This window comes from Ictidomys tridecemlineatus, chromosome 3, assembly GCF_052094955.1.
Source record: "Ictidomys tridecemlineatus isolate mIctTri1 chromosome 3, mIctTri1.hap1, whole genome shotgun sequence".
Classification (NCBI taxonomy): domain Eukaryota; kingdom Metazoa; phylum Chordata; class Mammalia; order Rodentia; family Sciuridae; genus Ictidomys; species Ictidomys tridecemlineatus.
This window is the reverse complement of record NC_135479.1, coordinates 79,394,434-79,419,542: the sequence shown is the minus strand read 5'-3', so window position 1 is coordinate 79,419,542 and position 25,109 is coordinate 79,394,434. Positions and strand designations below refer to the sequence as shown.

Genomic DNA, 25,109 nt, shown 5'->3' with positions numbered 1-25,109 from the left:
AACTGGAAGTCATTTTCCTTGGGACCTGTGGCTTAACTGGCATGAACCTTTCACCCACTTGGGACATCTTCTCCCCCACAGACTTCCCCTTTGGTCTTGTTGGGTTTTCTAAATTTCCCATGGCTTTTTTTTTGTAGGTCAGATGGCTTTTTTATCCCCATTGATAATCACAAAACAAAGGTGTTCTATTGCTTTAAGGAACTAGCAATCTATAATATTTTGAATTTGATAGCTGCTGTAAAGCTGATCTTTAGGATATTCATGTATAAATAATGTGTGTATACATTAAAATATATTTAAGTAACAACACACTAAAGGGATGGATAGAATAAATTTAACATGTCAGTATTATGGAATATTAGTTATTAAAACTCATGTTTATAAAAGAAGGCAATGATACTGAGATATATACTCTTTAATATGTCCTTAGGTTAAAAAGCAGTACAGAAAACTATGAACAGATCCTGATTCTATTTAAAATGATAAACATAAAAAAAGCTATAATAAAATATATTCAAGGAATAATGGTGGTTTTTCTCTGGACAATAAAATTATAGTTGTGTTTCCCTCATGCTTCATCTTTTTTCATTTTTTAAGCCACAAACTTGACTTTTTTGATTTCTGAAAAAAAATATTATAAAACTAATCTGGATTTAGAGATGGATTTGACTCTGTCTGTGTGGCGCCTGAGGCAGTATACATAGGAAGTTGCTATAGATGTCTTTGATTCTGGGATGACAGGTACTTGGTAACTGGTTATAGAAAAATCAGAGATCACAGAAAAATTTGAAGCATGGATTAACAAAAAGTAAGCATCGAATTTCCAGAGGCCCCTCCACATCAAAGTTATTCTAGGAATAACCATCAATAACAGTTGGTGGAATATTCAATTATCATTATGGGTAATGTTCCAATAGAAAACCCTCACGTGGGTTCAGGAGATAAGTCTATCAACCATAGCTGGTAAATCATGTGATGATTTTCTCCAGTGGCCCATACACTTTTGCACTCTTTCTCACAGTGTCTTTTACTCACTACCTGACACACATACATTTTGTTGGATTCAAGAAAAGAAATGAATATGGCTATTGTCTTGTCAGGATAGGTTAGTGTTATGGTTTAGATATGAAGTCTCCCCCAAAAGTTTACGTGTGAGACAATGCAAGGAAGTTTAGAGGTGAGATGATTGGGTTAGGAGAGCCTTAACCTAATCAGTGCATTAGTCCACTTGAATCGATTAACTGGGTGGTAAATTTGGTGAATAGGTGTGGCTGGAGGTGATAAGTTGCTGGAGGTGTCTTTGGGTTATATATTTTTTTCCCCTGGTGAGGAGTCTCTCTGTTTCCTGATTATCATGTGGTGAACTGCTTTCCTCCACCACACTCTTCGCCCATGATGTTTTGCCCCACCATGGGCACACAGCATGGAGTTGGCTGTCTGTGGACTGAGACTCTGAAACCATGAGCCCCAAATAAACCATTTCACCTCTAAAATCGTCCTTGTCAGGTCTTTTGGTCATAGTGTTGAAAAAACTGACCAAAACCTATCTACTGCAGTAACTGACAAGCCCAATCTCCATAACTTGACATACCAAAGGTTTATTTCTCACTAACATAAAGTCCTTTTTAAGTCCAGATATATATATAAAAAATTTAAAATTTTTTTTTTTTTTTTTTTTTTTTTTTTTTTTTTAGAGCTGCTGTCTTTCACTAGCCACTCAGTGATTCCAGATGCATTGATTTTGCTTCACTATTTCAACTTCCTTTTTGGTCAAGTTGGCATGGGAAAAGATGGCTAGAGGGATTAACACAGGCGTTTCTGTTCTTCTCCCTAAGCATGTTACTTTTCAAACTAGTCACATGGCTTTGTCTAATTGTCCCTGTGCTGAGTGAGCAGATAAAAGGTTTGCTGAGAGGATTTTACACACAAACAGATGCACATACACATACAGGCATATTTTTTAACCTCTGCTTCTCTGGCCCAACTATGGAAATTAAAGAAGACTTTAAGAAAGCAAAAGTTATTTACAACAGATTTTTTTTGTTAAACTAAACTTTGACCTTCAAGTAAGATTGAAGCTAATTTTTTTAATCTCCCCTCCAAGTTAATTTCTTAACTTCAGAACTTAATTTCTTAATTTCAGAACTTTCAAAAAAAAAAAAAGTTCTACATGCCCAATGAACCAGTTAAACTTAAATTGAACCCATCTGTTCTAAAGTGTTTGGCCCCAAACAAAATATATGAATAACTTTTAACATGAATGTATTTTTAATTTAGAGTCTTAATTCATACTAATGATTTATCCTTCAGTCATAGCTATCTCAAATGATCTGAAAATTTACTATGGAGCTCTTAAATTAAAACAGAAATAACATTTTTAGAGAATCTGCTGTATTGATTATTATGTTTGCTTTTCATATTGGGCTGTTATTTCCTCTAACCCCCATAATAACCCCAAGAGGCTGCTATTATCATCTTCTTTGGAATGAAAACTTCAGAAAAGTCATGGCAAAACTAAGAGATCTCAGACACACATTAAAGTCCCTGGATCTCTACTGCCTTTTTGATTCTACCATGCCCCCACCCCACCCCTGCAGCCAATGATGCCCATCAATATAAGCAACTTATGACCTTCAGGCACAGCATGTTGTTTCTACATTTTTGTCATTTTTTGATGCCTGGCCATACAAATTGGTATTTCCTGCCCTCCTTTTTCAGCCTCTTCAAATTCAGACCAGGCTTATGGATTTAGCTTAAGGACCTATCTCTTCCATTTTACTGGTAGGTAGTGACACTTCAATGTAAATCACAAGGAACATAAGTTTTGACATAAGGAAGCCTGCTTGCCTTTTTTCTCTCTTCACTATACTTTGGGTCAAAGTGTCTCTGTCTTCTGTAGGCTTTAGAATCATTTAATTGGTCTTTGTAATTCCTTTGACAATTCATCAGCTATCCACTCAAGAACACACTCTCTCTCTCTCTCTCTCTCTCTCTCTCTCTCTCTCTCTCTCTCTCTCTCTCTCTCTCTCATCAGCATGGGTAACATCATGATTGCTTCATACTAAGTCTGTGATCTATGTCTGCATTGTTGCTCATCCTCACAACAATGTCAAGCTAGGTAGTGTTATTACTTCCATTTGCAGACACGAGGAAGCCAAAGTACATCTCGTCTGTAGTTACAGTTGGTAAATTGTGGATCCAGCATTCGAACCTCAGGCTGTCAGATTCAAAATCCTACACACTTAAATATCTCACTCTTGTGTTTTTCTTGACTCAGTGTTCCTTGAAGTCAGTCACACTGAAAGCTCTTCAAAAGCAATGACCACTTCTCATTGGCATATAGTAAGTACTCAATAATTATCGGACAACAAGAATTTTAGGAGTTTTAGGGATAAAAGCAGAGTATCCCTGACCATGAGCATCTCTTCTCAGTGGGTTATGATTATGAGAATTTACCTTGATTGCTGCCTCAGCTTTTAGCCTCCAGCAAAGTAGACAAAAACAAAGACCAGGGTCTGAGGGACCTGGGAGTTAGGAAATGTGCCCATGTGTTCTCTAATTCATTTGGTCGTGGAATTAGGAGATTGTCAGTGATCTATTTCAAGCATAATTTCTTCTTGGCAAATTATATTTCTGAGGCGCGCAGTAACAGGGACATCGCCCTTGAACTCCTCACCCTTTGACACAGCCCACAAGTATCACCTAGGTGGGGTCAAGGATGTCATTCTATCAGGTGTGGGAAGGAAGCCTCTGTTCTGGTTGTTGGGATAACTCCTGCTTACTCAGTCCCACTGTGAGAATTTCAGGCCTTTATAGAGGTCTGTCTCCCGTTGCTTCAGGCATTTACTGTAAGTCTCTCTTTGAGGCAGTATTAGTGAGAAGCATAGCGGGCAGAGAGGGGAGGGGAAATGGAAGAGAATTCTTGGAGGGAATGCGTGGAGTCTCACCCTGACGTCATATTTGGTTCTGAGATGATAACATCGCTCATCCTTGTTATGTTTCTAAATCATCTGACATTCCTCAGGACTGCCTGACTCCCCAGTCCCCCTTTCTGATTCTGGAGACTTATTCCTCAGCATGGGGGCTACCTGTTCAAAGGCCCCATACCCAGGAGGTCTGTCATCAATTGGTTTAGGGGATTCCAATCCCAGTCTGTACCACTTTGAAATTGTGTTGCATTGTCCTTGATCCCCACCCACCAGGACTTCCCAGAAACATAAGCTAATAATTACTGCATATACGTAAGCACTGAAAAAGAACTGTGTGGGGGAAGCTTGGAAATTTTGTCAGGGGCCATGAAGGAAGAATAAATGAGTAGGATTTTTTTTTTGTGTGTGTGTGTGTGTGTGTGTTGGGAAGGATGTATTTTTCTGGGCATTTCAGGAAAGCATCAATAAAGACTTCAAAGTATGAAAAGAGGTAATAAGACTAAAACAATTCAAAGTGACTGGAGAATCATGTGCCTGGTGAAAAGAAGCCCAGTGATTCTAGGCTGAGAGATGTGTGTTTTAGCCTGTAGAATTTAGGTACCCACAGAAGAGGGTAAACCTCAATCAGATCAGAGTCACCTGATCAAATTTGAATTTAGTGATTTGGCAAATATCCCTGAGCACCTAGCACCTACTGATGGCAATGAGGTCCAGGTTGGAGGAAATGAGGGTCTTTTCCCCTCCCAACACTTTCTATTTGTCTCATTATTATTACTATTATTAATTCTCCTTTTTCTTTATTCATAAATCCACTCACCTACTTCTCCCTTCATCTATTCAGTTTATTTTGCCTACTTAGATATAAAAGATAAATCTGAAGTACTTGGTGTTTCTGTGAGGGAGTTGAACCTCTTTATATTTACTAGCATATTAGATTGGCCTCTTTTCTTTTTTTTTATCCCTGCCATCTATTATTTATTTATTTTTTAAGTAAAAAGTTATCCAAGTGTAACAGACGTGCAGAGGAGTGCCCATGGTATGTACCCAGCTTGGTGAACTTTTACACAGCAAACGCTCCCAAGCAAAAAGAGACTATTTCTGGACCATGGGACCTCTCTTTTATCCCTCTCATCATTGCCTACACAAACAAACAAACAAACAAAAACAAAAATCACTGTTATTCTGACTTCTGTCAGGTGTAATTAATTTTGGTCTGTTTCATAGTGTCTATAATTGGGATCACACAGCATATGCCCTTTGGTATGTAGCATATTTTCTTCAACATTATGTTGAAGAGAGTCATCTATGCTGATGTGTATTTTAAAGGGTTTTTTAATTTTCATTGTCGTGTGGCATTCCATCATGTGAACGGAACAGGGTTTGGTTATCTTCATCCCTTTCTCAGGACCCATGTGGCTGCTGTTGTTATTTTCTGTTTACTCACTCAAGATTGGGAAGAAATCTATCCAGACTGGCATTTGCCAGTTGACAAGGCTTAGTGGCGTATCATTAATCCTCCTCACTATCCACTGAGTGCTAGCATCTTCTATCTCCGGTGATTATCTGAAGGTCACCTTGATTTGGAGCACCTGGCTTCAAGTTGCTGAGCCCAGCAAGCATTTGCTTAGGGTAGGTCTGCATGCAGGGCTGAAGCTCTCTGGCTGACTCAGAACCTCAGTATCCATTCTTCCTAGTAAAACGTGGCACCTCCCACATTGTACTTCTTCCTGAGATGTTTTCGTCTCTGTCCCCTATCATATTTTCCATGGGAAACAAAATAGCCTCAAATATGGTGTGCCTCTATCTCTTGCCCTTTAACCTCTACCATGTTTCTAAAGCTTTCGTTTTTTTTTGGTAATCATTTCTATTCCAATGTGTCCTGCGGTTTTTTTTTTTCTGTGATGATACAAGGTTAGGAAATATTATATAGTTGTACTGACTTTTTGGAGATTCACAGAGCATTTTCACATCCTGAGGACTCTGAAATGTCCTGCTGTAAACAAATCTGCTGGATGGTAGGTCTGTTAGCACCTCGTAGAACAATAGTCCTCTAGCACAGAGGGCAGAGGAACCCCACACCTTTATTTCCATTGCTGGTGCCAATTCCTGAGTCTCTCGGTGTCTTTTTTAATGGAAATACAGCAGATAGCAGAACAAGCAAAATTAATCTATTGTAAATATTTGTTGGCCTGTCATCTTCCCCATGAGCCTGCGACAGTGACCCTCTTTTCATCTTTGAATCTCCCAGCACTCAGCATGGTTCCCAGCACATACTTGAAGTGTTCAATGAATATTTTATGAATGAATGAATGAGATAGAACATTCTGGGACTTCCAGCATGAAGGGGCTCAAATAGAACGGGAAACACAACCTAGATCTTTAGGGGTGCGAGAGAAACCAGAACAACATTACCGACAACATTCCTGATGTGTGAATTCACGAAATTTGACTGTACCCTGCCTCCTTCATTTTTTTGAGTATGTGACTTTCAATTTACTTAGATTTTTCTGAATCCCATTTTCCTTATTTATACAACTGAAAGAATAACAGCTCAGCTATTTCCCGGTGACTCTTGAAAGGTTAAATGAGACAGCATAGCAAAAAGTATTTAGCACAGGGACAGGCACAGAAATATCCCCCAAACACTTACTGTAGTTGGGATTACAATTGCCATTATTTTACATCTGGGACTTATTTCTTCCATCTATCTCTGCCCACACTGGAGACTGCTAGTTTTCTTATACTAGAATTCTCCTCACATTTGATGAGGATTAGAAATCCTCAGACTTCTCAGGTGCCACATGTATAACATGGGCCAAATTTCTTCCCCGTGTGATAAGATCTCCCACAAAATCTTGCCCAGGGAGACTGACTTGATCAATTCAATCAATATCCCCTCCTGCTGCCAGAGGTCCCCCAAGGTTTCTCTGTGGTCATAGGAAGACCCTATGTTTTTCTACCTACTCTCCCCACTCTCTCCAATATGTATATATTAAAGAGAGAGAGAGAATTTTTAATATTTATTTAAATATTTAATATTTATTTTTTAGTTTTCAGACACAACATCTTTGTTTGTATGTGGTGCTGAGGATTGAACCCGGGCCGCACACATGCCAGGCGAGCGCGCTACCGCTTGAGCCACATCCCCAGCCCCTGAATATATATTTCTTACATTTTTACGTGAAAGCAACTCTACCTCCAGTTCTACCTAGTATTCTGGTCCTCAGGAAATCAGGGGTGGCAAGAGACGGCAGTATCACTTGTGTGTGCGTGATGGTGGATCCCATGTTCAGAGAGACAGACAGGATGCTATCCTCTGACATGTTTTGCCCCACACCCAATACCCATGCAACTTCTGCATAAATTCTGGTCTCCTTTTGGTTTTAATCCATAACTGTTCTAGTGAGGACACATCTTTTGCTCTGTCCTTTTGAAACCTTTGATAGAAATATCGTTACACATTAATCATATATTAGTGCCAACTTAGGAAGACATTCTAAGGAGAGCTTCACTCCAACGTTACCCCCGAAGGTCTTTCCTCATGAGCTGCCACTTATTTCCATGAATGTGGGTGGCAATCACTGTTCATTCATCATGTCACTCCTTTCTCCTGCTGTCTCTCTTCACACAGGACTTTGGGCTGACACCACCAATCAATTGGCAAGGGTGGATAAGGAAGTCTATGAATTTCCCTTGAACTTGTTAAGTCCTTTAATTATTTTTATTATTTTGGTACCAGGGTTTGAACCCAGGGGTGCTTAACCACAGAGTCACATCCCCAACCCTTTTTATTTTGAGACAGGATCTTACTAAATTGCTATAAGCCTTGCTAAATTGCTGCGGTTGGACTTGAACTTGTGATCCTCCTGCCTCAGCATTCCAGGCCTCAGAGATTATAGTCGTGCTCGCCCATGTCTGGCCTGTTGAGTTCTTTTAGCATTTCTGCACCAGTCTCCACCAAACAGTGATATGACATTACTCTTATTAAAAAAAAAAAGAAAGAAAAGAAAAGAAAAAAGAAAAAGAATAAGAAATCCTATTTCCTTGTTCTTCAGGAAAAACAGAAAATGTTATGAAGAGAAGTCCAGTGTGGTATGTTTATGCATGTCTAATACAGTTGCAATTAGCCATGGGTGGCTGTTTAAATGAAAAGGTATTTCCTTGGCTGTACTAGCTACAGGTCAAGTGTTCAAAAGTCACTGCATTGGCCTGCACAGATATACAATATTTATATCATCACATAAATGTCTCTTGAGCAGAACTGAACTATAGATTATATCCCCAGAATGGTACTTCTTTTATATTTTGTTCTCGTCTCTACCTTACCCCTCTTCTTTCCCTCAAACACTTCTTGTTGTCCCCTGCCTACTGAGCAAAAGCCTGTTAACCCCAGGATGGAATTAAAAGCAGTTGAAGAAGCAAGTCTTAAAGGAGAGGGTGTAGGAGTAGAACGAGACCCATAAGTAGATCAGTTATCATGCTTTCACAAGGAAATTGGCTTCTGGCTTCATATGGTGTCTGTAGCTTCTCTTGTTGAACATAAAAATAATCTTGCTCTTTTTTTTTTTTTTTTTTTTTTAAAGTTTAGCCACATGTATGAGGCCAGAAGCACAAAATCCATTTTGTGAAGCCCTGGCTTCCTGTTAACATGACATTAGTGGAAGAACCCAACCTGTGATTATATTAAAAAAGGGAAAGGAAAGGAGCAAAGGAAGTCTGGGATTTGATCTTTCTACCGGGTAAATTTAGTTGCTTGAGAAACGGGAGGAAATTATTTCAGGTGCCAAAATAATAAACCATTATCTGAATTTGCTTTTTCTCTCTCATTCAGGAACTCTAGTTGCCTTTGATACAATGGGAAAAGGAGGGGCAGCCACAGGATGGAGAAAGTCATTCATATCATCTCCCCTGATATTTAGTTCCTGTTTTACTTTTAAAAGTTTTTGTCAGCCTTTATAATTATCTGGTTAAATTTATACGTGCAGTTCTTCTCCTAAAAATGGGTGACATTTGAATGCTATAAAATTAATATGAATGTGATGCAATGGACATAATTGCTTTCTAGAAAAAAAAAATCTCATCCTTATGACTCACTATTAGAGCCAAAATTGTAAGCCCAGAAGTTCCTAAGAACATCAATATATCTTAAGCACATTTTCCCAAGAATGCTGTTTTTTAGGAAATAGGATCTCTGCTGGATTTTTTTTCTTTTGATTTCTGTTGTCCCAAATTAGAAAGCTTAGGAAATGACTGAAATAATAATTCACTGTGGTTGAATGATTCGGATGTGGTATATTCCAGAAAAAAAAATATTCTCATAGACATATTGTGATTTTTTAATGCCTCTGACAATTTTCATGTTGTCAATTCAACATATTGCTTTATTAAATCCCTATTCTTTTGCAAAATCTCATGTTTTGTATATCTGTGTTTGTCGGAAGTTATAGCTCCACTACCTGGAACTTATCTGTAACTCAGTGGTTGAAATAATCAGAGTAGGGACACTGAGTTCCCCCTGAATTTGTTGATGCAGCTACATTTGCAAAAGAGTTCAGAAGTGACTTGAGCTGCCTTGAGAGTGAAGGGGTGGAGGACAAATGAATAGTGAAGGACTGTTAGAGTACCATCTCATTAATGCACACACCACACCTTAGTGATGGAAGATTGAAATAGGGTTGAAGGTTGCCTTTGCATGAGCTAAAAGGAAATTGTTAAGCCAATGATACATCATTTCCTAAGAAATGGTTGAAAACATGGGTTTTGGAGGCTGCCAGACCTAGGCTTCATTTTTGGCTCTGTCACTCACTAACTATGACACTGGGGCAAGCTATTTCACCACCGTGAACATCTGTGACATAGGGCTGAAGATGCTCGTCTCAAGAGGCTGTGTAAGCATTCCATGAAGCCGAGTTTGGGCATTTTATTATTAGTGTAGTTAATAGTACTGATTAGGAAAGCAAACTATTTTTTTAAAAAGACAAAGGGAGCATGATATGCTCAATGAAGACAAAATATATGAATATTCACACTTTTCTCCCTTACCTGCCCCCTTGGAAAGAACCAGTGTTCCTGCTACTTAAGGGGAACAGAAGGGTTTTGAACTGGGTGAGTGAAGATAAAGTTGTGAGAAGAATGAAATCCAGAGGACAAATCAATTCATTAAGGCTTCTCTACAAAAGGGGAGGAAATCTAAAAATAGAGGACTTAGAGAGAAGAGTGCTGCTGATGTTTTTAGGAAGAGATGGAGATAAGAGGGGTAGCTGACATGTGACATTTAGGGGGGGCAAATGAGTCAAATTGGAGAGACATGTGGTGTAAGTCCCTACTTGCCACCTTTTTTTTTTTTTTTTTGAGTTTTCTTAAGAAGCTAACCATAGGGAGGCAGTGTAGCAGAGTGGTTAGAGGCCTAAAGTTCCTGGGGTTGGAGTCTGTTTCATAACTTGGTGGCTGAATAGCTACCTGCAGTTGTTGCCCTTTTCTGAGATCATTTCCTTGCCTGTGAAATGGGAATCCTAATAGAATCCATAGTAGGATTATTCTGAAGCTCTGATGACTTAATATCAAATGCTTGGCAGATATGTAAGAGCTTGATAAATGTTACATGAACTTAGTAGTATAATTAAAAAAACAACAACAAATATCATTTGCATTTAGTAAGTATTCCCTATGGCCCTGTAACTCTTCTGAGGACTTTATATGGATTCATTCATTTAATTTTGAAAACATTTCTACCAAGTAGGGACTATAATTATCCCCATTTAAGAAATGGTAAAGCTGATGCACATATTCAAGTAAGTCACCCAGCCTTGCACAATGGGGCACTCCTGTAATCCCAGTGACTCTAGAGACTGAGTCAAGAGTATTGCAAGTTTGAGACCAGCCTCAGCAACTTAGTGAGGACCTAAGCAACTTAGCAAGACCCTGTCTGTCTCAAAATAAAAAAAAAAAAATAAAGGGCTGGGGATGTGGCGCAGTGGTCTAACACCCCTTGGGTTTAATTTATGGTACCAAAAAAATAAAATAATAAGTTTTTAAAAATACAAATCAAGTTAAGTTGCCCTAAGTCACAAGTAGGTCCTAAAGTTGGGAATCAAACCCAGATACTCTGATGCTAGATCCACACTCCTCTCCCGTTTCTTCCTGCGTCTCAGGTGTCCATGTTGGATACTGGAATAAGCAACCTGTGGACCAGTTTAACTTGTTGTTCAGATGCTTGGTTTATACTCACCTTGTGATCCTAGGTGGGTTCCACAGGCCAGCAGTATCAACATCTGGGAGGAGAACCCCAGGCCCACTTGAGACCCTTGAAACAGATACTGCTGTACAGATGCTACCCAGGTGGTTTGCGATCACAATCAAGTCTGAGAAGCACTGCTCCAGAATATGAATCATTAGGCAGATGCACTGTTTCATCTTAATACAGGCACCCCGAGGGTGTCCAGTTTAGTACTTGCCACCTAAGAACAAATATAAGAGTAGATCTACCCTTAGCCTAACATCAAGGAATGTTGATCTACTTGGTACCAGTGGTGTAACACCTGGTTTATCTTCGGAAGGGTGAGTTTGGATGTTCAGTGCCTCCACCATCCAGCATAGCACCAGTCATGCAGGAGATTCCTTGTCCATTTTTTTGAACAGCGATAGAAATCATGGTGTGATGGAGACCTCCAGTGCATGAGCCCTCCCTGGATGTCCTATGACATTTAAAAAGGCTGAGTAATCCCAAGGCAAGCAGAACAGTGATTATGCACTTATTCTTAACAGTTCTGAGACAGGCTCTGCTCAATTGGTTCCCCTGTGAACTCAAGCTGATTTCCTTTCCCTCTTGAGCCCTCTATTGTCTTGGTGTTGTTTGCAACTCATTCAGAAACTAATTAAGTTTCAGGATCCATTTGTCCTGTTAGAGAGTGTGGATATGCTGAAGTGGTGTACTTTTTTTTTTTTAATAACTTAAATTATCTGAGTGAAAGGACAATTATAATTTACTTCTAAAATTGGCCAAAAGTCAGTTTTCATCAAAATAATTCTCAGCAGACATTAGTCTCTGTAAAATCAGGGTATTGTATGAGAGGCAACAAAGAGGATTTAAATAGGCCATGGAAAATGTATTGATAATCTGGCCATATTAATCCTGTTCTCTAACAGAGTGTGAAATTGCTTGTTTACTCCACTTATCTGGACCATGGAGGTAGCTGATCGCTGGTTGGCAGAGCCATATTTTGTGATCCCTTTTCAGCTGTGAGCTTCAGCTGGGCCAAAGCCAAACAATTTGAATTCTCTGGCCTATGTACCATCCCCAAAGTCAAGGACAGGATTGCTGTGCCCTCTGGGCAGGCACTGGAACTCATGAACTCTAATATATCTGGTTGGGGTTTTTGTTTGTGCATGGACGGGGAGCTAAGCCAGACACCTTGAGTATAATTGTGAGAAGTTATGACTTTTATCTTCAGTAGCTTTTTTTTTTCTTTTCTTTTCTGTCCCCTGTCCTCCCAGAGATGAAGGTTTAGGTTGGTTTCATCATCATTCTACACATAGTAGCAGATGAACATTATTAGATATACAACAAGGTATAAGAAATTGTCCCTGATTTAAAGGAATATATGTGGGTGTATATACACATACACACATGCATGCACACACAAGCACATATGCACCCCAGAGTGTCTTTTGAACCTGTTTGTGTTAGTTATACTGCCGTATAACAATACTGTCACAGAATCTGCAGCTTAAAACCAGCACACAGCTCTTACCCCTAGTTTCTGTGGGTCAGGAGCATGGTCACAGGTTAACTGCATACATTGTTTCACGTTCTCACCAGATTAGATATCAATCAGCTCAGGCTAGTGTCTCATCTGAGGGTCGAGGAGAAATATCCACTTCCAAGTGGACATCCATGTTTGGTGGTGGAATTCTTTTACTTTCAGCCTGTGGGACTGAGGGTCTCCATTTCTTGTTGGCTATTGTCTGAAGGCCACTCTCTATTCCTGGCTTCCCCAACATGGCCACTCCATCAAAGTGATCAAGGGAGAGAAACCCTTAGCCATATGCTGTTACTCTCTAGCATATCACAACGGCCAAGGAGACACTCCATTATTTTTGCCATGTTTTATTTGGTAAAAGCAAGTCACAGGTCCCTCCCACAGTCAAGTAAGGGGGTTGCACAGGGCACATAGACAGGAGGAGGCCACCTGAGCTCTGTCTACCATATCAGTCCTGATTTTTGTTCCAGCTGTACTTCTCTAGTTTGGGTCTCGTTCGGGTAGGAAATATAATCATCTCTGTTGAATAAAGAGTTTTTGATGTGAGGTTGTTTAGAGTGACATGGTCAGAGTTAAGGGGACAACAGGGAGACTCCCAGAGAGTAACCCCTGTGGTGAAGTAGACTCTGTTAATGCTCTGCTTAGATGCCCTCTTCTGGTTATTACATCCATCCCCTAAGGGCAGAAAGTGTTGGCTTCTAATGGCTCACAGTTGCTCTTTTTCCAGAGCATGTCTGATTTCTCTCATCAGGGGAAGGAGTACCAAGTTTGGTTTTTTGCTTTCCCATCCCTTGAATGACTGAGTCACGAAGGGCTGGAAGAGATTGAACCCCTTTCCTTAAGGTGAAATTGATCCTATAATAGAAACCATATTCCAGAGCCCCCCAACTCCAACTGAGACCACCATCTTGCTTCCCTCATTTCCTTTCTCTCTTCTGTTCCATCAATCAAGGGCATCTGGATCCCTGATTGAGGATGCCCATCTTAATATTGGAAATACTCCTTTACTACCCTGGAGGCTGAAGGAGGAAGGGGAGGATGTTACTAAGACCCAGTGAGAGCTAAAGCCCCGGGGATAGTTGCTTGGCTACTGCAAAGGACCAGCGTGGGGGCTGGGAAGAAGTATGCGGTTTTCTCTCTCCTTCCTTTTCCAAGGTTGGCATCCCTTTAGCCAAATCCAACAGGAAACTTACCGACAGTGTGCTAGTGATCAATGGAAGTCACTTTTTTAGGACCTTGAGCAGAAGAAAGCAAGTAGAGTCAATGGGGAGGGGAGGACCATTCCTCTATTACTGACCATCAAAAGGACCTGATACAATAATAAACTTTTTTCTCTCTTCTGATCTAACCACCATATTGGTGACGGGCTGATCTTTAGTGACTGTCTACTTGATTGTGTTCATTTTTATCTTCCATTGCTTAAAGGGTTGATCCATAGAGTTTCTGGATTATATATTAACACTGATTGAAAAAAATCTCTGAGCATTTGTTGATGCGTTTATAAACTTTTAAATTTCCTATCGTTAACTAATAATTCATGGAACTACATAACATTTAATGGAAAATAATGCCACTAATGATTGTATGTGTTACTCTGTGTTTTAAGAAGCCTTGATACTTAAAATTCATTTTTTTTTTTTGTTAAACCTGAAAATGAATAGATAAGGAAAGAAGAAGTCCCTTCTGCATTTAGGGACTCCTGCAGTTCCCATCAGATATCTCAGGAATTTCCACGTCACAAGTGACCATCTGTCATAGGGACCAAGAGAAGACTTCTATGGAAGAATACTGATTGAAACATACATTATCCATCCCCATCCCAGGAAGTTGATAACACATTTTCACAGTACTAGCAGAACAGGTACCCTTGCTTTACTTTGCCTGTGAACCTGTGAGAGGCACTGGCTCCTGTTTATGAATCTTCAGAAAAACTGCTGACTTGAGAGGTGGATGTGTGTTCCTAGGGAGAAGGTGGTATAACTAGACTGTGTGAGTGCCAAAGGCAGAAGGCATTTAAAGAGCAAGTGAAACTTTGGTCTTAAAATAATAGTGAGAAATATAAGAGATTTCTAGTTGAGAGTGGGAGACGAATGCTTTCATCCTGAGCAAAGTCAGATTGTAATAATAATAGCTGATACTTTGGGAGCATCTACTATATACCTAGTATTGCATTAGTCACATTATTTATATTATTTTACATATTCTTCACAGAAAGTCTTTATAGTAGGTATTACAACAATACAGGTCAACTACTCTGCTCCATGTCACATGTTTAGTCAGTGGACGAGCCAGGATTTGAAGCCGGCACTCTGTGGCTCCTTGACAGGGCTCTTTTTGTACCTCACAGCTATGACTGGTGTTTGAGAAGATATCCCATTCTGTAGAAAAAGCTTGTGTCCTCTAGAATGGAGACAGTGCTTCTAGAAGGTGACTGACATGGGCGCAAGCCTAAGATAAGAGAGAGAGGGTGTCTCCTAGAGATAGGAGAGACCATTCAGAATGAAGAAGAGAAATGAAGATTCCAAGGAATCTGCCCATGCACTGGGAGGAACAGTTCAGGAAGATATTGGTGGAAGAATAAGCTGTTCTTCTTAAAAAGTTAATAAAAAGGGTTCACAACATACTTCCAAACCTGTCTGAACACAAACCATCTTCCTAGTTGATCCCCTTCCCTGTCTTTGCTTTGTTATGAATTCCATTTCATATTTGCTTTGTCTCCTATATTGCTCACAACTTGTAAAAATAGAGGAACAATAACTTATTACGCTTTGGATTTATGCTTTGTGCCTTTTTATATTTGAATAACATTTATTTTAAAATAGAAAGGAAGTATGACTCTATATGGAGGTTGAAATAAATCAAGGTTGTTTGTGGTATCCACTGTTCCTTGGTAGATTTGAATATGTCTTAGGCTGATGGTTTAGCATGGGGTAAAAATAGTATTTGGCTGGGAGATAAAAAACAACCCCAGCTCTGCAATTGGAATAATTTTGAGACAAAGGGACCACCAATCCTCTCTGAGCTTAGATTTTCTAATTTGTAAAATATGTGTCCAGAAGTCCCTCTTCATGTTCAGTTTTGTTGAAGATAAAGGAGCTCTCATCCTCAAATGAATTCCACAGCACTTAACTAAAATAGAATCACAACTCCTCCCAAGCACAAATTCACCTTACCTAATATTTTAGAACTAGGGTTGGCAAACGTGTGTGTGTGTGTGTGTGTGTGTGTGTGTGTGTGTGTGTGTACACAAGAGAGAGAGAGAGAGAGAGAGAGAGAGAGAGAGAGAGAGAGAGAGAGAGAGAGAGAGAGAGAGAGAGAGAGAGAGAGAGAGAGAGAGAGAGAGAGATACTAAGGCATAGCCATCACCCGATAAAAGAGGTGGTATGGTGTTCTCATTTGAACTAGTATGGTGTTGAGCACCATGGGGAGACAAAACATTTGTGGAGGAAGGGAAGGAGAGATGGAGGAATTGCCTCATTTTATCAAGAAATTTCCCCTGATTTTATATTGGTGCATTATAATTATATATAATAGTGGGATTTATTGTCACATATTTGCACACAAGATAACAACATAATTTTGCCATTGTCATTCCCCAGGATTTCCAATTTTCCCTTCTTTCCTCCATCTCCTGGTCCCTTTCCTCACCTCTACTGATCTCCCTTTGATTTTCATGAGATTCTCTGTCCTAATATTTTTTTTTCCCATTTTGTTCTCCAGCTTCTACTCCATGAGAGAAAACAAAAAACTCCTAACTTTCTGAATTTGACTTCTTTCACTTAGCATAATGATCTCCAGTTCCATCCGTTTTCCTGCAAATGATATAATTTCATTCTTTCTTCTTTATGTCTGAATAAAACTCCATCGTGTATATACACCACATTTTCTTTACTATTCATCTATTGGCGAACACCTAGGCTCATTCCATAGTTTAGCTATTGTGAATTGTTCTGCTATAAACATGGGTATGCATCTATCACTATAGTATGATAACTTTAATTCTTTAGGTTAAACACTGAGGAGTGGTATAGCTAGATCATATGATGGTTCTATGTCTAGTCTTTTGAGGAACCTGCATACTGATTTCCATGGTGGTTGTACTAATTTATAATCCCACAAACAGTGTAAAAGTGTTTTTTTTTTTCCCACATCTTTTCCAAGATTTATTACGGCTTATATTCTTGATGACTGCAGTGTAGTTTTGATTTGCATTTCCCTAATTGCTAATGATGTTGAACCTTTTTCTCATATATTTGTTGGTCATTTGTATCTCTTTTGAGAATTTTTTGTTTAATTCATTTGCCCATTTATTAACTGGATTATTTGATTTTTTGGTGTTAAGATTGTTTAGTTCTTTATATATCCTAGATATTAATCTTCTGTTAGAAGACTAGACAGCAAAGATGTTTTTCTCATTCTGTAGATTCTTTCTTTACATTTCTAATTGTTTCCTTTGCTGTGCAGAAGCTTCTTTGTTTGATGCTGTCATATTGGTTAACTCTTGGCATTATTTCCTAAGCATTAGGGTTACTACTTAGAAAGTTATTACCTGCCCTTATATGTTGGAGTGTTGATCTTATGTTTTCTTTTAGGAGTTTCAAGGTTTATGGACTAATTCCTAGGTTTTTGGTTCATCTGAAGTTCACTTCTTACAGGGTAAGAGATAAGGATCTAGTCTTATTCTTCTACATATGAATAACCAGTTTTCTCAGCACTGTTTGATAAAAAGGCTGTCCTTTCTCTGATGTATGTTTTTGGCACTTCTGTCAAGATCAGTACCTGTGTGAATTTATCTTCTATCCCATTGGTCTATGTATCTGTTTTTATGCCACTACTGTGCAGTTTTTGTTACTATAGCTCTATAGTATAATCTGAAGTCAGGTATTGTGATACCTCCAGCCTTGCTTTTTTGGCTTAGAATTTCTTTGACTATTCTGGGTCTTTAATTCCTCCAAATGGATTTTAGGACTGTTTTTTTTCAAGTTCTATGAGAAAAGTATTGATATTTTTGATGGGAATTGCACCGACTCTCTATCTTGCTTTTTTAGTACAGCCATTTTAACAAGACTAATTCTGCTTATCCATGAACATGGGATGTCTTTCCATCAACTTCTTTCTTCAGTGTTCTACAGTTTTCTTTGAACAGTCTTTTGCCTCCTTGGTTAGATTTATTCCTAGTCCCCCTCCCACCCCCGCCGCCTTATTTCTTTCTTAGCAAATTCATTATTGGTGTAAAAAAGCTATTGATCTTTTGTTTGTTGATTTTGTAACTTGCAATTTTGTTTATTAGCTACGACAATCTTTTAGTGGAGCTTTTTGAATCTTTTTTGGAGCTTTTTGAATCTTCTAACTAAGGATTATATCATCCACAAACTGATAATTCAACTTCTTCCTTTTATTTTCTCTTACCTAATTGCTCTGACTAAAATTTTCAATACTATATTGAATAAGAGTAGTGAGAATGGGCATCCTTGTCTTGTTCCAGATTTTGAAGGAAAGGCTTTCAGTTTTTCCCCCATTCACCATGATGTTGGCTTGGGGTTTGTCATATATAGTCTTTAGACAAAATAATTAGTCTCTAAACCATAAATGTTGTTATGATTGGGATATGAGGTATTTCCCCCCCCCCCAAAGCTCCTGTGTTAATGCTGGGATGTTCCTAGGTAAAGTGATTAGATTGGGAGAGCTGTAAAATAATCAGTCTGGCCAAACTTGAATGGCTGGGTGGTTACCTTAGGCAAGTGGAGCAGAACTGGAAGAGGTGGGTCACTGAAAGCTTGCCCTGAAATGATGCATCTTCCCTGTGTCTGCCCCACACCCCCAACACACACACATTTTCTGACCCCTGAGAGCTAAGCAGTTTTCCAACACTGGGCCTTTCCTCTGTAGTGCCCTGCTTCACCATGGGCCCCAAGCAAAGTAGTCCGACATCTGTAGACGGAGACCTCCGAAACTCCGAGCCCCAAATAAATTTTCTCCTCTCTAAGTTGTTCTTTCAAGTATTTTGGTCACAGCAACACAAAGGCTCACTAAAACAAATGCCGTGTGAAGTTGGGGAAATCACTGATGATTTTCCTAATGAATCTACACAGATATAGAATTTCATGAGAAGGATATTGAATTTTACTCCTGAGGGGACCTTCCAATTTTCTTACAGGTCTTGTTCTCTTGGGAGAGGAGGACAGACAGCATTAGTGAACTCTGGTGGATCCCTGTGGCCCTGTCAGGCCTTAGATAAGCCAAATGTTATTGTAAATTGTTATCATGTGAGGTGGGCAGGGAGCCTCCAGTGTTTATCTGTGGCTGCTGCTTCCAAGTTCAGAATCAGAGTCTTCAAGTTTTTCGTCTCACCTCATTGCTCCCTTCTGATTCTGAGTCCTGATGTGTCAAGTTAGAACCTAAAAGGGAAAGGTGAGAATGAAGTTAGGCACTTGGGGTGGGAAATCAAATGTGGGATCTCTCTTGCGTCTGGCACACCGAGGGCTTCCTGACAAGGTAGGCCAAGAGTTAGGGGTAGGAAATTTGAATTGTTTTTTTTTTTTTCAGGTAGGACAATATGCTTCTCTGTTTTATCACATAGGAATTTTGAATTATGAATTTTTAGGGACTCATAAAAACTTGATTAAATTGATTAGTCAACAGATCTGTAAGATTTCATATAAGCCATCGACTTAATATAGAATTGGATTATGGTTCGCAGTCTATTGCACGAATTCATTAATTTTATATCACAGACTGGAAGTTTTACTATGCAAATCTATGCAAATCGTTCAGGAAAATAGGGTCCTTAGCCAAGTGCGCCCTCATCTGAGTTTTATTTTTTGGGTTTACTTGTTTTTATTTATTTATTTTTATTTTTTGTTTCACTGACACTGTGCCACTCCTTTGGAAAGTGAGATAATAAATACCTTCCGTCCTTAAAACTGTGTGTTGAAAATTTTCTAAATGGCGATGGGGAGGCTTTCTTCTCTGTAAACATTGCAGTGATTGGCACATACACTTTTTCTTCTTTTTTCTTGCCCGAAACAGGATGAAGAAGATGAGCAACATTTATGAGTCAGCAGCCAACACGCTGGGAATCTTTAACAGCCCCTGCCTGACCAAAGTGGAGCTGCGTGTGGCGTGCAAAGGCATTTCCGACAGAGATGCTCTTTCCAAACCAGACCCCTGTGTCATCCTCAAGATGCAGTCCCATGGGCAGTGGTTTGAGGTAGGCGTGTCCAACCAAACAGACAGAAACAACTGGATGATTGACTCAAAGCAATATGTTTTTTTTTTACATTTTCTGTCTCAAAGTTGTGTATTTTTGATAAGAGGGAAAAATTCTTACAAATGAAAACAATTCTGTTTCTGTTTATATCATGATGTTTTGATGTAACTGTTTTGATAGTGTGGATATTTGGGACATTCACCCTTAATTCGTGAACCTAATACTTTTAGAGTGTTCCACCAATTACCAAGATATAACATTCTTTGTCTTGGGCCTAGTCGTTGGCAAATGGTCATTGGCAGCTGGTGGGTCAGAAACAGCCCCCAGGCTGGGCTGGGATGAGAAAGTTGATGTTCTAAAAATTGGTTCCAGAGATAAAGGCTTGTGGCCAAGGCAGAATTTAGATTCGATTTAATTATAATTCTGGGAATGGTAGCTCTGAGGAAACAAATTTGGGGCATTGGTAGAGAAATGACTACTCAGATGGAATTAGCACAGTAAATGGTTGTGTTTGGCTTGGTTTGGTTTTTCTGTAGGACCTGAATCGAGAGAGGGAACTAGGAGGACTGGTAATGAGCAGGTCAGTCCTTGTTACTAATCTGCAGTTGGGACAGGGGGCAAGCTCTGGTCCCGAGATCTAGGCTGGAGCACTTGCTGTCCGAGGGTAGCTATTAAGGATGAAGACTAATGACCAAGACCAGTGCTTAGTCCTCTGATCTAGCATAAGAAGGATAGGAGGAGGGGACCTGATACGGGATGAATCAGGTCTATGGAGAAATGTAAGTTCTAAAGAGGATTGCTGATCTAAAACCAGGTATTCACGAGAGCCATATGGAAACTCAAAAATGATGATGGTCCTTAGGACCATTTTTAGGACTGAAGGAGTGATTCCTTCTAAGCCCCAAGGGTTGATGGGGCTCAGTTTTGGGGAACTGGGGAGAGAGGAATGCTACCTGTGGAAATCATAAGTAGAGAGATTTGGGTGGCAGAAGTGGGAGCTGGGTGCCTACAAATTCATGCCACTAGCCAGCAGTTTTAACTGGCTTTGGAAGGTGGGAAGGTCACATTCAGACAATCCCAAAGACTCACCAGTAGGATACCCAGTCAGAGTGTGTCTTAATACACACTCCTTGCTGTGCTTGTGCTGAACAGCTTACTTGGGTAATGGTGTGAATGCCATGGTATTATAATGGGCTCCCAAATTGTCAAGAGATGACTTGGTATCTTATTTCAAGTTTATTTTTTTTTATTTTTTATTTTTTTGGCTATGTAGATTCCAAACCATCAGGACCCAATGGACAAAAGCTATGGGAAATGCAGTGGGGTTCTATCAACTGTGTTATATTTGGTGGACACTTCTCTGATTAATGCTTATATAGGCCTGGTGGCTCTGGGGAAGAGCCGGAAGGACTGCCCCACATAGGACACATCACACAATATTTCTTTTTTAGAGTAGAATTTTAAAAATAATATTCATTAAATGTTGTCAAATGCTTATCAAGTACCTGTAATTTTTCTAAATGTTGTATGTGTGATTTAGTCCTCACAACAATCCTATATTTTCCACAGTTTACAGATGAGAAAACTGAGAGAAAGATTAAGGATTTGCTCAAGACCATTCTGCTTCTAAGTGGAAAACCTAATATTTAAGCCCTGGAAGTTGAGTTTCAAGAAGTCATATTTTTATTATTTTGTGCTTATGGTAGGTAGATACTGGTGTTTAGTCTTTGACGGTTTGTGTGGCAATATTGCAGGTTCAGTTTTGCTGTTGGGTTTTATGTGTGTATTTAAACACATTGGATGTTGCCTCTAGGTACTTGGTTTAAATCAGCCGTGGTTTTAAGGATCTGGTCTGAGATAGATGGGGCAATCAGGGGAAGAGGGTATAGCAGAGGACTCTTGCTACCCTTCCTCAGGAAACCAAGCACTCTGTGGAATTTGGATAAGGGGTTTGAACCATACTGAGCAGAGCAAGAGTAGATGGATCCCTCGGGAACAGCTCTTCAAGCCTTCAATACTTCTCTCCCCTGCTTATAAGGGTCACTCTAACTATGATAGAAAGAAGGATCAAAACACTCCACTCAAGAGGCAGCACATTTATCTATACATATCAGTCACATCTCTGAAAGTGAGTTTTGATAGCTGTTGGTGAGCAAATGAAATTCAGGTAAGGAGGCAATGTGCATGCAGAATCAATGACAGGTAGATTTTTAATCTTAATATAACTCCAGGCTTATCCTGGTTTATATTTTAAACAAAAGCAGAATCCACAAGGTATCTTAATATGTAATATCTATTTCCCCTTCTAAGTATTCTCATTGACTTTGTTGGTGGATATTTTTTTTTAATTTTAATTTAACAAAACTAAATGCAATGCTCACAATAGAAAAAAGGTCACTCTTTGAACATTAGGGAAAGTAATTTGTCTTCTAATGCTTTCTTTACTACGTAATTTGACCGTTACTTTTCAGTTTTTTCCTTCCGACATATATATTATCATATGATTCTTTTGCATATAAAATTTTCTTTCCTTCTTTTATTTCTAATAATATATGTGTTTTATATATTAGTACTATATTTATAATTGTAAAGCTTAAAGTTCATAGTATTCCATTACACATATTGACTTATTTTCCTATTTTTCACTTTAAAAAATTGCTTTCAAAAATATCTGATTTTCACTAATACTGCTATGAACATCTTTGTGCATAAGACTTTTCCCTTCTTTTTGGACGAGTTCCTACAAGAGATTCTATCAAAGTACAACTGGTAGGATAAAAGATAGAACACTTTTAAGGCTTTTGATACACATCGTCAAATTGTTTTTTCTAAGTACCCTATTTCAGCATTACCCAAAGTGTGGTCTACACGCAACTACCCATCCAAAAATTTCACAATAAAATAGAAACTTATTCTAAAATGTAAAATGGTTCACTGCTTCCTTTGTGTAGGAAGTCTTACTCTTTTTAATCTGTACCATCAGCTTAATTTCCCGCATACTCTTGTCATATGGCTGATTTATATTCTGATACTTTGAGAAAAAACTTTCCTAGCAATTTTTACTCTCTTAAGGATGTATGTTCAGTTAGTCAGGAAAACAGAGCCTATGACTGGTATCTCTTAGAAAGAATTTAATTCAGGCAACTAGCAACAAGAGTTGAAACTTAAAACAGGAAGCCATTATTTTTTTTTCTTTTTTTAATTTATTTTTTATTTATTTTTTAAATTTTTTTTATTGGTTGTTCACAACATTACAAAGCTCTTGAAATCTCATATTTCATACATTAGAATCAAGTGGGTTATGAACTCCCATTTTTACCCCAAATACAGATTGCAGAATCACATCGGTTACACATCCACATTTTTACATAATGCCCTATTAGTAACTGTTGTATTCTGTTACCTTTCCTATCCTCTACTATCCCCCCTCCCCTCCCATCTTCTCTCTCTACCCCATCTACTGTAATTCATTTCCCTCCATGTTTGTTATCCCATTCCCCTCACAACCTCTTATATGTAATTTTGTATAACAATGAGGGTCACCCTCCATTTCCATGCAATTTCCCTTTTTTTCCTCCCTTTCCCTCCCACCTCATGTCTCTGTTTAATGTTAATCTTTTCCTCCTGCTCTTCCTCCCTGCTCTGTTCTTAGTTGCTCTCATTATATCAAAGAAGACATTTGGTATTTGTTTTTTAGGGATTGGCTAGCTTCACTAAGCATAATCTGCTGGATTGGAGAGATTTTCTATATAAAAAAAATTAAAGAGTTGAGAAAAATCCTTACCTAAGAGAATGCATATGTCTATATCAGTTTCCTCAGTAACCTTGTTATGGGGAATCTGGGAATTGACTAAATGAGGAAAAATGAAACAATGGAGAGACTAAACGGATTTGAGGAAGAAAGCGATCCTTGAGGGGTGTCGGGGTGAGAGAGGGAAACGCTGGGTGATTTTATGTTTTGGGGAGAATTTTAAAGTTTTGCCAAAGAAAGGCTCTGTCTAGATGAGCACTGTCCAACAGAACTCTCCACAGTGGGTGGACATGCTCTAGACCTGTGCTGTCCACTAAGGAAGTAACTAATCACAGGTGGTAACTGAGCACTAGAGAAAGTGGCTAGTGTAACTAAAAAGCTAAATTCTTTTTTTTTAATTAATATATATATTTTAGTTTTCGGCGGACACAACATCTTTGTTTGTATGTGGTGTGAGGATCGAACCTGTGCTGCATGCATGCCAGGCCAGCTCGATACCGCTTAAGCCACATCCCTAGCCCCAAGCTAAATTCTTCATCATTTAATTTTAATTCATTTCTTTAAATCAATTTATAAATTTAAATAGCTAGTGTGATTCCAGAGCATCTTTGGTAAAAGAAGCAGGCATTTGACTCAGGTAGAGAGAAGAAGGAAAAGAATTTGTAAAAATGTCACCATGTAAACATTTTGTAAAAAATGTTACCTCTTAATTTTACAGCTTATATTTTTCAGGGGAAGATTCAGCTAAAAATTGACATCTCTTTTTTGTTACTTGCTGGACTGTATTTTTCCTAGTGGAATTCCAGCAGAGACAGGGCCTTCTGATGTCCTGGTGTACCACGCATGTCACTACTGTAGTGGTGATGGCCACCTTCAGCTGGCTTCCCACAGGAGGAGAACACATTGATCGGATCCTCGATCTGACTGTTTGTGCTATTAATAGTATTAAGGGTCAAGGAGAGTCAGTGTGTGTTTGAACTATTGGAAATCGATTGTTATGAAAGACAGTACATGGTTGCTCTTTCCAGATCAGCAGATCAGCATATGTTTATATGTCTAAGGAAACAAAATTCAGAGAAGATGCTTTTGTTTTCCTTCCAGAATATGGAAAATGGATGATATTTTTATTGGGTGAAAACTTCCATCAAATCTTTAGTGATGGCCGTAATTTTTTTTTACAGACAGGATAAAAAAAAAACTTGCAGTGTAGAAATATATTCCAAACTGAATGTTTCAGACCTACTCTTTAATTTCCCTAACTTAGGATCATACCCAATTTTCAAATTCTCCCCTGTACCCACTGCTTGCTATATAATGATGACAGTCTATGGTGATAGTTAAGCACAATAGTCATTTAGAATGCTTTTTATTTTCCAGGGAAAAGTAGAAAGTTCATTAAGTCCTGGAACTAAGCATCTTAACCAAGAGGGATTCAAAGATTCAAAAGGAAAAGATATTTG

General features: G+C 38.9%; 1 protein-coding gene across 4 annotated transcripts in view; it reads left to right on the top strand.

Moving 5' to 3' along the window:
* The window catches only part of Cpne4 (copine 4), a 455,030-nt gene that overhangs the window by 96,329 nt on the left and 333,592 nt on the right, over nucleotides 1–25,109 (top strand). For all 4 annotated transcript variants that reach the window (XM_078043313.1, XM_078043315.1, XM_078043316.1 and 1 more), the window contains exon 2: nucleotides 19,718–19,898. In XM_078043313.1, the coding sequence (XP_077899439.1) occupies nucleotides 19,718–19,898 (181 nt within the window). The remainder of the gene's footprint in view (nucleotides 1–19,717; nucleotides 19,899–25,109) is intronic.